General features: G+C 42.7%; 1 protein-coding gene across 1 annotated transcript in view; it reads right to left on the minus strand.

Moving 5' to 3' along the window:
* The window catches only part of LOC149467996 (uncharacterized), a 46,970-nt gene that overhangs the window by 26,206 nt on the left and 5,786 nt on the right, over nt 1-14,978 (minus strand). The window contains exon 2 of the mRNA XM_089670902.1: nt 6,828-7,961. Coding sequence (XP_089527028.1) covers nt 6,828-7,894 — 1,067 coding nt within the window. The 5' untranslated portion in view covers nt 7,895-7,961. The remainder of the gene's footprint in view (nt 1-6,827; nt 7,962-14,978) is intronic.

A 14,978-nucleotide genomic window follows, 5' to 3' on the forward strand; every position in this document is an offset into this window, starting at 1 on the left:
TAGCACCCATATTGCCATCCACCTATGCAGTCCCGCAGGGATACAGGTCCATAGCCATGATGATCTACAGCTATGCAATCATTCAGGTAAGCAAGCAAGCATGCAGCTATGCAGGTATCAGGGATGTTGGATTCCTATTGCCCGACATCCAGGACATGTAGTACCGGGCAGGTAGTTTTTTTTTTTTTCCCTTTAGTCCTGCTACGGGCAAGCATTCGGCGGCAGCCGCCGATTATTTGCACACAGGCCAGCCTCTCCACGCCCCCCCCCCCCATGAGGTTTCCCGGGCCCGTCCTGCCGTCGGCTAGAGGGGAAGAAGAAGAATGGACAAGGCCGCTCTCCTCCCCTTCTTGTGCTGACCGGGAAGTGATGTTACAATGTCACTTCCCGATCCCCGTTGAGAGATTGTAATGCAATCCCCGGAAAAGAATGTAATACAGTGCGATGTGCACCACATTACATTCAGTGGATCAGAGGGGAGACATGCTGGGTCTTTTAGACGTTTTATGTCTCAAAGAGAATCTGTCACCAAAAATCATCACATAGGGGACTTTGTCCCCTATGTGATGAAAAAAAAAAAAAAAGTGACAAAAAAGGGTCTTTTGGTTTTTTTATTGTAAAAAATGAAAGTTACACCCAAGCACATACCATCCCCCCCAAAAACATATTGAGGCCCCCTCCCCACAAATACGCACGCACAAACGTAAAAGCACACGCTGGGGTGCCTACGCATGAAACCGTCGATTGGGGTACACTTTATATATCGCCTCGTACACCAGAATGGGAGCGATAATTCTAGCACCAGACCTCCTCCGTAACACTAAACCCCTCCCCTGTGATGTCACCCATTGAGAAATCGGACTAGAGAGAAGCAGCAACTGGAGAAGGAACAATGGCAGTCCAGACATAAAACATGCCCGGCCACAAACTGCACACCAAGAACCCACTTATAGAATAAAAAGGGGCCCTCCCTACATACAGAATGTTCTCCTTAGGTAGAGTGAAAGTGTACACACCACCCTCCTAGGCACTGTGCACAGCCTGCTACAGCTACTCGCAGAGAGGGAGTCTTCAGAGATGGGGCCAGAAAGAAACACCATCACAGCTCTGAATCCGACAACTCAGCAAGGAATCCCCATGAAAAACACTGGCATGACCTTAAACACAGAGTCCTGTGATAGCATTTATACAGATGGGGTTGACACTGCACACGTACTTCCTCTTCAGAAGTGTAGCATCATCAGGGCAAGAGAGAAGAAAGGTGGGAAGTTTAAATGGCTGTTTGGGCAAAGTGCCCAGTCAAAAGTGTACACTATTACCTAGTCTGAAAAAAAGGAGGGTCCCCAATACCTAAAAATACATTTAGCTTGCACAAAAACCAAGGTATAGGGCCATATGTTACCAAGACATAAAAGCAAGTATAGAGAAGAGAAAGGCTAAATCCCCTTCAGAATACTTCAGCCAGATATAGCCTAGTCACACCTACAGAGCTGCAGTATTCAGAGGTGGGGACAGTAAACTGATACAGCTCTAACTCTAAAAACGTATGAAGGAATCCAAAATTAAAAGCACTGCCCTGACCTTAACCAATTCAGTACCGGCACTTTCACCCCATTCCCCCCAGGCAAATTTCCAGCTCTCAGCACTGTCGCACTTTGAATGACAATAGCACGGTCATGCACCACTGTACCCATAGCAAATTTTTTATTACCACAGTTCTAATTTTTGCTAAATAAACTAAAAAAAGACCAAAACGTTTGAAAAGAAAAAAAACACGTTTTTCTTTGTTTCTGTTATAAAATGTTGCAAAGAAATAATCTATCTTCATAAATTTAGGTCAAACTATACTGCTCAAAAAGAATAAAGGAACACTTTGAAAACAAATTAGGTATCAATGGGGAAAAATATCATGCTGGATATCTATTAGTGGTGCACCAAAACGAAAATTCTGGTGCCGAAACTGATACCGAAAATTCAGAATGTATGTGGCCGAAAACCAAACCGAAATGTCTATGTATGTGGGGAGGCTCCAATTTTTTTTTGTATTTTCTTCTACTTTCATGTAGAGATATATATATATATATATATATATATATATATATTTTTTTTTAACTTATGATTTTATTGCTATCGCATAGGGGACCAATAGTCCCCTATGTGATAGCATATGATTGACAGGTCCTCTTTGTAGGGGGAGGGGGGCAGTGTGTGTAAGGAGAGGAGCAGTGTATACAGTGAGGTAGCAGTGTATACAGAGAGGCTCCCTCACTGGCTGTCACGAGGGGGTTTATATATTAAAGCTGGAGAGTCCAAAATCAGACTCCCTTCTGCATAGAAACCAATCAGCTTCTAACCTCAGCTTGTTCAATGAAGCTTTGGCAATGAAACCTGGAAGCTGATTGGTTTCTATGCAGAAGTGAGTCTGATTTTGCACTCTCCAGCTTTAGTAAATAAACCCCTATATGTCAGTGCCGATTTTTAAATGCAATTGCCGGCTTTTTTTTTTTTTCACTATAGCTCACAGAATTAGCTGTCACTTTCCCCAGAGATAAAGGAAACTTTGTTTCTTTTATCTCGGGAAATAAACTAAAAGGAAACTGTTTCTTTTAGCTGGTGGGAAAGTGACAGCTAATTCTCTGAGCTATAGTGAAAAAAAAAAAAAAAAGCCAGCACTGACATATAGTGACAGCCAGTACACTGCCCCCCCCCCCCCTCACATCTGCAGTACACACAGTCCCGTTTCGGCTAAATTTTTCCTATCTGCATTTTCAGCCAATATGTTTCAGTGGCCAAAAGTTTGGTGCATCCCTAATATCTATAACAATATGGACTGGATAATGTGTTAAGAACATAAGGATGCCCCAGCATCTGATGGAAATGAAAATTACCTATTGAGGACTGAATTCAAAGACACCCCAAAAATCAAAGTGAAAAAATTATGCAGCAGGCTAGTCCATTTTGCTGAAATTTCATTGCAACTCAAAATGGTACTCAGTAGTTTGTATGGCCCCCACATGCTTGTATGCATGCCTGACAATGTCGGGGCATGTTTCTAATGAGACGACGGATGGTGTCCTGGGGTATTTCCTCCCAGATCTGGACCAGGGCATCACTGAGCTCCTGGACAGTCTGAGGTGCAACCTGGCAGCGTCAGATGGACCGAAACACAATATCCCAAAGGTGTTCTATTGGATTCAGGTTAGTCGAGCGTGGGGGCCATTCAATGATATCAATTCCTTCAACCTCCATGAACTGCCTGCATACTCTCCCCACATGAGGCCGGGCATTGTCGTGCAACAGGAGGAACCCAGAACCCACTGCACCAGCGTAGGGTCTGACAATGGGTCCAAGGATTTCATCCTGATACCTAATGGCAGTCAGGGTGCCATTGTCTAGACTGTAGAGGTCTGTGCGTCCCTCTATGGATATACCTCCCCAGACCATCACTGACCCACCACTAAATCGGTCATGCTGAACAATGTTACAGGCAGCATAACGTTCTCCACGGCTTCTCCAAACCCAATAACATCTGTCACATGCTCATGTGCTCAGGGTGAACCTGCTCTGATCTGTGAAAAGCACAGAGCGCCAGTGGTGGACCTGCCAATGCTGGTGTTAAATGGCAAATAACAATCACTCATTCACAGTGTTCTGTGAATGAATGCCTACAAGTTCCGAGTGCATTAGCGGATGTGGGCTTGTAATTTTCAATGAAACTACCACAGTGCTATGGAGCACTGCGGTAGTTCATTGATTCTTCCTGTCAGTATATCTGCTTGCTCGTACATCCCGTACAGCCAGCAGATATTATAACAGGTCTGCAGAAGACCTACATGGCATCAGTGATCTGCTGAGTGCTGGTGCAATGCTTTCCAGGCTCCTTTGGACAAAAATAATAAATGCACATTTTTTACCTGCAAAAAAATGTGCATTTATTATATATGTCCAAAAGTTGATCTTATCCTTTAATCTGTAGGAAAGTTATAAAGTCCACAAACTATGGTATATATCTTAAAATCAATCAATCCTGATGTACTGATAGCCTAATATCTTGAGGCCTGAAAAAACCAGGACAGTACAAATATCCCCCAAATGACCCCTATCCAAGCCCAAGGTATTTAGTAAGAGGCATGACAAGTTTTTTGAAGTTAATTTTTTTTGGAAAAAAAAAAAAAAAATTATGACAAAAAATTACATATACATATATATATACACACACACACACACACACACACACACACACACACAGTATATATATATATATATATATATATTTTTTTTTTTTTTACATACTGCCACCACTGCAGTGCAGCATCGTCATATAAATGGTGTGGTGATCAGGGACACTGACTAGTGACAGTATGTAAACTAAAAAAAAAAAAAAGGGATTTAATAAACATCTTTTCTCTTTTTTTTTTTAAACTTTAACACACTGTGACCAGAGCAATATAATGTTAACATACCATTTTTTTTTATTTTTTGTTACACCTTATGATTGCTTAGATCAGTGAATTTTACTGGTATAAGCAACCATTTTTATTGAATGAAACTGATTCATTCAGGGTGTATTGTTGTGATAAGCACAATGAATGGCATGAATCGAAGCCATTTATTGTTTACAATTGTCATGTGATCTGCTGTGACTGGTCACAGTGATCACATGGTATCAGCAGTGGCCCGGTACACTGATCTGTCATCGGCTCTGTCTGTTGGAACCAGCTGGTGACAGATCATGCTGCAGCACAGCCACATTTTGCAATAAGCCGGACGGGAAGAGGTTAAACAGAGTCCAGTGATACCAAGAACACAGATGGGGCTACCACTGTTAACAATGTAGGGCTGTTGCAAAATGAACACCAGTATACTTAGTGAACTGGGAAAACCTGTGTTTGTTGGAAGACTGGAGAGACTTCCAGGATTACCAATATTTGGCATAAATCTACCAGCAGCTGTTGGTGGTAGAAAAAAAAAAATAGGAAATTCCAAACATAAAACAGAGTTGAAGAAACCAGATCTATTCTATCGAGGGTCACAAAACTACAGAATGCTGGTAGTGGGAATGGTTATCCAGAGGTGACATTTTTTTGTCCACCAGTGTGCAATTCTCCTGTAGACTGCAGTATAAACTAAAAGGTAAAAGACTTACGGTTTCTTTTGATCAACGAAAAATTAATTATTATTACACAGGATTTATATAGCGTTAACAGTTTGCGCAGTGCTTTAGAAATACCTTTTTATCTTATCTTTTTGTGAGTTGTCATGTGACAGCTTCCTTTTTGTCCTCTATCCACCTGGCAAGATCAGTGGACAGGCAGCAGCAGTCTAATCACACACCATTTTCCATAGATTCACACCTAAGCGTTTTCTGCAGCGTTTTGCAGAAACGCAATAAAGTCCAATTAACATGATTTCCTATGGGACACATTCACATCTCCGCGTTTTCACCCGGTGCGTTTTTTTGGAAACGGTCAGGGACTTTTTTGAACGCAAAAAGTAGCATTTTTGGTTCTATAGACTTCAATGGAAATGCTGCAGAAAAGCATGTAGTGCATTTTTGCTGCGTTTTGTGTTTTAAATCTGCCTAGCAACAAGAAAAATTTAAAAAAATGCAAAACGCAGCAAAAGCGGAGGTGCAAAAACGCAATGCAGAAACGGCTCAAACACAAACTGCATAGGTGTGAACCTAGCCTTAATCAATGGATACAATTGAAAATACTATTCCATTAAAAAGGTGCAATGCCTTCAGTTGTTACATTGGTTAAAAGCGGAGTTCTATCTGAAGAAAAAAAAAATAAAAGTCAGCAGGTACAAAAACCGTAGCTGCTGACTTTTAACATACAGCCACTTACCTGTCCCTCGGTCCAGCGGTGTCCTCACCCCCGCTGGTTTCACCGGCCGTCTTCTCTCCCCGGCACTGGCATCTTCAGTGTGGGCACCCGGCTGTGACAGCTTGCGGCTTCACAGACAGGTGCCCACTGTGCATGCGCGAGAAGTGCTGAGCTTTGTGAATGTCCCCATAGTCTTCTAGGACCTGTCAGAAGTCCCAGAAGACTATGGGGAAGGGGGGGAGAGGACAACATCCACCTCCAATCGCCTAGGTGATCGCAGCGGGAGCAGGTACCTGTCAAATTTGGGTACCCGCTCCCCAAAGGTGCCAATCCTTAATGGAGAGCAGAGGACGAAGGCTTAAAGAGGAACTTCCCCTTTTGGGTGGAGCTCCACTTTAAAATTACATTTTGCTAGTACATACAATATAGGTATATTCTTATTTTTCAGTTGAAGTTTGTAAAGTCGGGAGTTGCCGACAAGGCCACACACAGCTTGAAATTCCAACAATTCAGCACAAATCAAACTAAACCTGAGCTGTGTATGGCCTGGTTAGCATCTCCTAAACATTACAACTGGAATTTAGTACTTATATATGACCCCAAAGTAGTGTCTTTTTTAACCTCGGCTCTATGCCATGATGCTTTTATACAGACACAGAGTTTTAGATTAACTGGTGAACATTTAGGACCAATTTGTTCATATTGCTCAGTCCACACTACTGTCCAAAGACACATGTAACATGTTCACAAGGAAGATTTATTTATTTTTTAACACCTTACTATTGAAAATTTTAATATAACAATAAATAGGTCTAACCTTACCAGACTATCATTAGGTCATGTAAAACATTCCTCTTTATGATGTAATGGGAAACATAAACACCAATTGCAAAATAAAAAAAAGTTACTATAAGAAACACACTATTGAAAGATAAATTAAAGTTACTTTGATCTGTACCAATCCATGTGGATGTTGGACCTGTAGTATGTGGTTCTCACCTGTAGTTGAATTGTTTATCGCAGAAGCTGCAGTGGAGAAGGTTTATTCCTGGATCATCTTGGTGATTAAGGAATTCTGCATATGGCAAAAGCAGTTCACATCTATCACACCTGTGTACCACATCAGCAGTGTTTTCATCACCATCCACTCTCTCCACCACGCCACCTCCCTGTAAGCCAACAATGGTGGTGTAAATCTTAGGTTTAATGGACTCTTCGTGTAATCTCAAGTCATTGAGCGTGATAGGCTCTAAACTATCTGGAGTATCCGGCTCATCACATAGATTAATGCACATATCTGTAGTATCATCATCTGCTTCTTCTGAAGAACCATCGTTGTGAATTGTAATAGGTATTTGCCTGGTAAAACCAGGACTGAGAAAGGAGTTCTCTCTAGGTTCAGCCACAGGACTTGCTCTACCCAGCCTTCCACTTTTAGCACATTGTTTATTCTTGAAGAAACCTGGGTTTTGCATTGGAAAGGTTTCCTTAAAAAAGGAAGTTCTTTTGTGTATTCTGGCTTTGTCTTTTAGCTGGCCCACTGGCTCAAACCTTCTTCTGTCCTCACTAAAGACTCTGTTGATGTTTGGGGGATTATCATTGTGATGACTTCTTAAAGATGGGCTGTCCACCTCTGTCAGCTCTGACTCCTGATCAGGTAGCTCATAATCATCAGGAATGCAGATTTCCTCCTTAGTATTCTTGTTTGGTGGGCTGCTGGAAACTGAGACCACCTGACTAGTGAGTGGAAGACTAACTTGCAGTTGATGGCCAGCCTGCATAAAGTCTTGTACATGACAGGTTGGAATCTTGTAAGTATATATAAAATCAAGAAGGTGACTAAAGCCCTCCAAGCTAACGTTGTCAAGAACCAAAAACTGTTGCTGCTCATTTCGTTTTAAAGCTGCATAGAAGTATTCACTGCAAGCTGATAGGACATTTTTGTGAGCTAAGAATATTTTACCCTCCACCATCAAGGAGACATCACAGAAAAGACCCATTGATTTCTGTTCATTGAGTTTCTGGAGGACAGACCAACCATGAGCTTCTGGAGACATTGGATCCATCTTGATTTCTGTTTAGCAGCAATGCAAACAGCTTACTGAGACATTACTCACACGGAAAACAATAGTCCTAAGAGAGAAAAGAATATAACAAAAATATTAACCTTCCAAGATTCTGAAGATAATGACTTTAAAAAAAGTAATTTAGTGTAAAATACCCACCCTTAGTGTTCTTTACAACGGAGCAATAGAGATCTTTTAAGCCACCACAAGCTTTGGAAGGGGCTTAGAAAACCTTTCAAACTAAATAATAATCAGCATCAATCTAGGCTAGGTTCACACCTGTGTGGGCCGCAATTTGCATGGGCAGGAGAGCCCATTCATTTGAATAAACTGCAGTGTCTTGGGACATGCAGAAAAGAAGTCCGTGCACTATTTTTGAAATCGCAACCCACACAGGAACCAAGGTTCCCAGTCTGGGTGCGATTTCCAGTGCAGGCAGCGTGTCATTAGGATTACAGTGGTTCTAAAGTCTCAAGGTTTTTTACCTTCATGCATTCTATGTATGAAGGTAAAAAAATATTCTGTGTGTAGCAGCCCCCTTAACACTTACCTGAGCCCCCTCTTGATCCAAAGATTTCCACAAAAGTCTCAGTTCTCCGGGGACTCTCACTCCTGATTGGCTGAGGCAGCAGTCTGTCAATCACAGCCAGTGAGCCAATCAGGAGGGTGGGGGGGGCGATATGTGGCTCTGTGTGAATGAACACACAGAGCCACAGCTCAGGAGTGCACCTGACAGGGTGCCCCATAGCAAGCTGTTTGCTATGGGGGCACCCGACAGGAGGGAGCAGCCAGGAGCACTGGCGGGAGACCAGAGATGAGAGGGATCACTTTAGTATCACTTTAATGGCACCCGCCGGTGAGTCCTGCGTTTCTTTTTGTGGGTGGCAATCTTAAGCCATAATATTGAGTGTGTAAGGCTCACATTACACTTGTGGTTGGGGGGGGGGAGCTGCATTGTCTTATATTCTTTTTAACAAAAACAAGAAATTCCATGATTGGATAAGGGAAAGGAGCAGAAGAGCAACACAATCTCCCCATCTCCAATCACACAATGCCTTTGATTCAGTAAAAAGTATACAAGACATTTTATGAATGGATGAGGTGAAGAACGAGGGACCTGCTATGCATGACAACAGAACAGTAAAGTGTCAGTAACAGAAGTTTGAAGCTTACCATACTACCAGGGATGAATGAAACGAAGAGTTCTAACGAACACAGCGGCCAGCCACACAAGGGGCACACAATATTGGAGGTCATTTGTTGGTACATGTGCATAGTGGTTAAGTGGTTAGCACTTTCGGCTAGTAACACTAGGGTCACCAGTCCAAATATTTTATTATATCTTTTCATGTGACAACACTGAAGAAATGACACTTTGTTATACAAGCTGTACACTCACTACTTTACATTGTAGCAGTGTAAATTTGCTGTCGCCTCAAAATAACTCAACACACAGCCATTAATGTCTAAACCACTGGCAACAAAAGTGTGTACACTCCCGTGGAATATTTAGTAGCAAGAAAATGTCACGGATGGTCTTATTGCACAGGTGGCAACCTATCACGGTACCGCGCTTGAATTCACTGAATTCCTGAGAGCGACCCATTCTTTCACAAATGTCTGTAGAAGCAGTCTGCATGCCTAGGTGCTTGATTTTATACACCAGTGGCCATGGAGGTGATTGGAACACCTGAATTCAAATGGATCTATATATATATATATATATATATATATATATATAAATAAACATGCTGCATAAATGGTTGATGCTTTAGAAGTACCTTTAATAAATACATTTTTATTTTCCAGGAGTTCAGCTTTAAAAGTGAAGGCACACTATGAATTAAATCCAAGGAGGTGCATGACATCTCCTGGACTCATCTCTAGTATTTATTGTACATCTGACAAGCTTATTGCATTCCTGAAAGATGGCTACACCTATAGTTCCGGGAGTCCTACTGGACCTTCTGGTCTCTGGCATCCTCAACAGTAGTGACACTGCAGCAGATATGCCCACCCCTCCCTTCCTCCTGTCCAATCACAGAAGCCTTTGTATTATGTGAACTCATTCACAAAATACAGAGGCTTCTGTAAATGGGCAGCGGGGGGGGGCATAGATGCTCTGTGTGCCTCTCTCACAACCTCCAATGTAACGATCATGTTACACATGCATTGTCTGTGTGTTTGCCTTTAAATAATTTTGTCCCTTCCTCACTCTGTAGCTAGGGCATGTTCTGTGTACTTAGAATCTGATATTATTAATAGTAGAGGATTCCAGTATTAGCAGAGGGTGGGATAGGCTTCCCTGAAGAGATTGGTTTTCAGTGATCACCTAAAAGTCAGCAGAGTAGGCTGTATCTTCACAAGTTTTGGAACAGAAACTTTGTAGGATCTGCTAGATGTCATTTTGAGTCACTGTCTGCCAAACTGGCACTGCAAGACATTTCATTCACTAGACTAGTTGGAGATCTCACTTGCAGGGCTTGGATTGGATAGACAGAACAGTATCTTTGGCAGAACCTGTCCGATGTAAACAGAGATAAGTTCAGATGCCATGCACCTTGTTGGATGTAACTCATAGCGTCCCTGCACTTTGTACAAAGTGGCTGAACCTCTTGAATTCAGCTTTAAAAGAATACCTGGTGATTCTGCCATAATGAACTTTTTTTCCAGGCTCTTTCTGTTATGAAGTGACGAATTGTTTAACAAATAAAAAGGATAACTCCTGCGCTCCCCAAAATAAAATTATAAACTGGTGAATCGGTAGCAGCTAACACTCTATCATGTTCCCACAATGAACTAATAAACAAAAAATTACTAAACCCACAATAAAATCAGTCTGTATATGCAGTAAAGCATGCTTGTTATACTCACTATAGAACCTACGGGGTTAATCCTCTGCATTGTGTAAAAAGGCTGTTTGATTCTGTCTTCTCTGATCCTCCCCTTCTTTTACTGTCCCCAGTCCATCTGCCATAGTACAGAGCAGCAGTTGCAAGTCTGTACATGTTCAGTTTGGTGTGTATTGCTAAAGAAGTTTAGTTTTTTTTTCTGGGAGGGTGCATGTGATTGGCACAGGGCCAATCAGTACTGTCTGGACAGAGGGTCAGGGGTCATGCAGCCTCATAGGACAGAGGAGAATGAAACATTTTCCTACAAGATTAACCATGAGAAAAGTTATTTAGCAGTTTATGTTTACTAAAATAATTACATTTGCATTTTTGGTGTAATGTGGAAGACCAGATACAGTGAATGTAGGGTCATGGGTTTAGTAACACTAAGTACTGCGCTACCTGTATTCAAATAAAGCATTCAATATATATTAATGGTCATATCTGAAGTGCACACCAAAAAACCCACAGAAAAAAGTGTGTGAAATTAATTTAAGTTGCATGACACAATGTGTAGGGTGCAGCCTGGGTGATCATGGACCAGAAATGTACTTTTGACCACATTTGAGATATGCTATCTTTTTTTTTTTTATGTGAATGCGGTTTTGCATTAAAAAAAAAAAAAAAAAAAGTAAGCGCCTTAAAATGGTTGTAAAGGCTGAAGGTTTTTTACCTTCATGCATTCTATGCATGAAGGTAAAAAACGTTCCCGATGCACCAACCCCCCAGCCTCCCTAATACTCACCTAAGCCCCCTCTCAATCCAGTATTGTACGCTGGAGTCTTGGCTACCCCAGGACTCACTCTCCTCATTGGTTGAGACAGCAGCGGAAGCCATTGGCTCCAGTAAGCCAATGAAAAGAGAGAGGAGGCAGGGCCAAGCCACAGCTCCATGTGTGAATGGACACAAGGAGCAGCGGCTGGGGAATGCACATGCTCAAGTTCCCCCATAGCAAGCTGCTTGCTATGGGGGCACACAACAGGAGGGAGGGGCCAGGAGCACCGGAGGGGAACCCAAGAAGAGGAGGATCTGGGCTGCTCTGTGCAAAACCATTACACAGAGCAGGTAAGTATGACATGTTTGTTATATTTTTTTATACATTTACGCCTTTATAATCACTTTAATACTGCACCATTAGAGGCTGCTGTTTTCTTTTTCTTGGCATGTTATGATTGAGTGATACAACATGGCTGCTCGAGTCTAAGGCAGTTTTAAAGGGACCAGCACTCAATTTCCTGGAAAAGCACCTAAGAGCATAGACGGGCACCCTAGTGGACAGGAGGTCTTGCGGCACCTACAAGTGCACAGAGGATCACCTGAGGATCAAGGAGTACCTGGTGGAACTACCACATGCGTATTATAAAGTGGAACTAAACCCATTGATTTAACCACTGCAGTACCGAGCACTTTCACCCCCTTCCTGCCCAGGCCAATTTTCAGCTTTCAGCACTGTCGCACTTTGAATGACAAATTACTCAGTCATACAACACTGTACCCATATGAAATTTGTATTTTTTTTTTTTTAGAAAGATAGAGGTTTCTTTTAGTGGTATTTAATCACCACTGGGTTTTTTAGTTTTTGCTACACAAATGAAAAATACACCGAAACTTTTGAATAAAAAAAACTTTTCTACGTTTCTGTTATAAAATTTTGCAAATAAGTAATTTTTCTTCGTCGCTTATGAGGCAGCACTGATGGGCATTATAGACGCGCTGCCAGAATGAGAGAACTGCAATGCAGCTGTCTTTTGACTATAGCGCAATATTAATGCAGAACTTCACTTCTCAAAGCATGTACTATTTTGAATCCTTATGCTGCTACCATTAGTAAATAGATCAGAAAGTATATATTTACTTGTTTTTAACTTCTTTTTTTACTTTTCTTCAGTTACTTCCTGGTTTCCATGCCTAGGCAAATGATGTCATACTTCCCAGGAGTATTCAGGAGAGGAGGAAGGGTTCTCAGTTCAGCCTATGCCTAAGGTAAAGGCAGACGGATTCCAGGAATTGCCACATAAATCATCTACCCTTACTCAAGATAGCCACAGCCAGAAAAGCTAAAGGGTGTTTTTGAAAATGATTTCTCAGCAAAATAAAGCATGGAGACATGAATGAACGGATGAGTTTGCTTTCAATATTAACAATTAATTAACTAGTTGCCGACCGCAGATAGCCGAATGACGGCTGCACTGCGGCCGGCCAGTTCTGAGTGGACGTCATATGACGTCCTCCCAGAACGCGCTCTCCTGCGCGCCCCAGGGGGCGCACACCCGGCGATCTCCGTGATCGCTGTGTCCTACGGACACAGCTGATCACGTGATGTGGTAAAAGGCCAATCACAGCAGCCTTTTACCACGTGATCAGCGGTGTCCAATGACACGCTGATCAGAGGGAAATGCAAGTGCCGGTTCTCGGCTGCACTTTCCTCACGCTGTCAGATCGTGAGGAAAGTACTGCCGAGAACCGGCAGTTGTGAGAGCGGGGATCGGCACCGATCATCAGGGCACTGATGATCAGTGCCCTGATGATCGGTGCCCAGCAGTGCCACCCGCAAGTTCCGCCCACCTGTGCCCAGCAGTGCGCCCACTAGCTCCGCCCACCTGTGCCCAGCAGATCACCCACCTGTGCCCAGCAGTGCACCCACCTGTGCCCAGAAGTGCCACCTACCTGTGCCCAGCAGTGCCACCCACCTGTGCCCACTCACCTGTGCCCACCAGTGCCACCCACCTGTGCCCACCCACCAGTGCAGCCCAGCAGTGCTGCCAGTCAGTGCCACCAGTCAGTGCCCAGGGGTTGTGCCAGTCAGTGCCCAGCAGTGATGCCAGTCAGTGCCGTCTATCAGTACCCATCATCAGTGCCGCCTATCAGTGCTGCATATTAGTGCCGCCTATACGTGCCACCTCATTAGTGCTGTCTATCAGTGCCGCCTATCCGTGCCACCTCATTAGTACTGCCTATCAGTGCCCTTTAGTGCTGCCTATCAGTGCCACCTATCAGTGCCCATCAGTGCTGCCTCATCAACGCACATCAGTGAAGGAGAAAAAATACCTGTTTGAAAAATTTTATAATAGAAACAAAGAAACTTTTTTTTTTTTTTTTCAAATTTTTTGCACTTTTTTTATTTATAGCGCAAAAAGTAAAGTGCCCAGTGGCGATTAAATACCACCAAAAGAAAGCTCTATTTGTGAGAAAAAAATGATCAAAATTTCATATGGGTACAATGTTGCATGACCGCGCAATTGTCAATCAAAGTGCGGCAGCGCTGAAAGCTGAAAATTGGCCTGGTAAATAAGGGGGTATAAGTGCCTGGTAGGCAAGTGGTTAAATAGCATTTTTGGTTTGTGGTGCTCAGATGTAGTGCAGTTCCACTTTAAAGTGGTTAACGGTTTAAAAAAAACCTGTTTATTAGTGGAAGGTTAGGATTTCCAACTGTCACATTTTCTTGTGTCCTCAACCAAAACATCAAATAGATGGTGTTATAACTGATCACGTGTGCAGCACCATGGTAGTTGCAGATCAAACAGAAGCAGCTTCCGTGGCTGTAACAGATAAGAGGGTTTACTTCCACTTTCAGGCTGTCAGCAGATCAGCCTTTACAAATTTAGCAGTGCCTAAAAATGGGGAGCAACTGAACATGTGCAGAACAGGGTGAGACAGTGTATTACTGAATTTTACACAATACAGACACTTATTATTAATGTTTACATACAGTATCTGCAAAAAGGGGCCAGCCTGAAGTGATCTAATAAGACTTGAATTTCTGATTAAAATTCCGTTTTAATATACAGCCCTGGCCAAAAGTTTTGAGAATGACACATATTAAATTTTCACAAAGTCTGCTGCTTCAGTGTTTTTAGATCTTTTTGTCACATGTTACTATGGTATACTGAAGTATAATTACAAGTATTTCATGTTGACCCTTCTTTTTCAAGACCTCTGCAATTCACCTTGGCATGCTGTCAACCAACTTCTGGGCCACATCCTGACTGATGGCAGCCCATTCTTGCATAATCTTGACCTCTCTGCGGCTTTTGACACGGTTGACCATCCTCTCCTCCTCAAAAAACTACACTCTTTTGGCCTCAGCGACTCCGTTCTCTCCTGGTTCTCCTCCTACCTATTGCAGCACTCCTTCAGTGTTACCTATAATGCTGCCACCTCCTCCTCACTCCCTCTCTCTGTAGGGGTCCCCC

Source organism: Staurois parvus, unplaced genomic scaffold (assembly GCF_062004578.1).
Source record: "Staurois parvus isolate SC_StPar_1 unplaced genomic scaffold, SC_StPar_1.0 ptg000096l, whole genome shotgun sequence".
NCBI lineage: Eukaryota > Metazoa > Chordata > Amphibia > Anura > Ranidae > Staurois > Staurois parvus.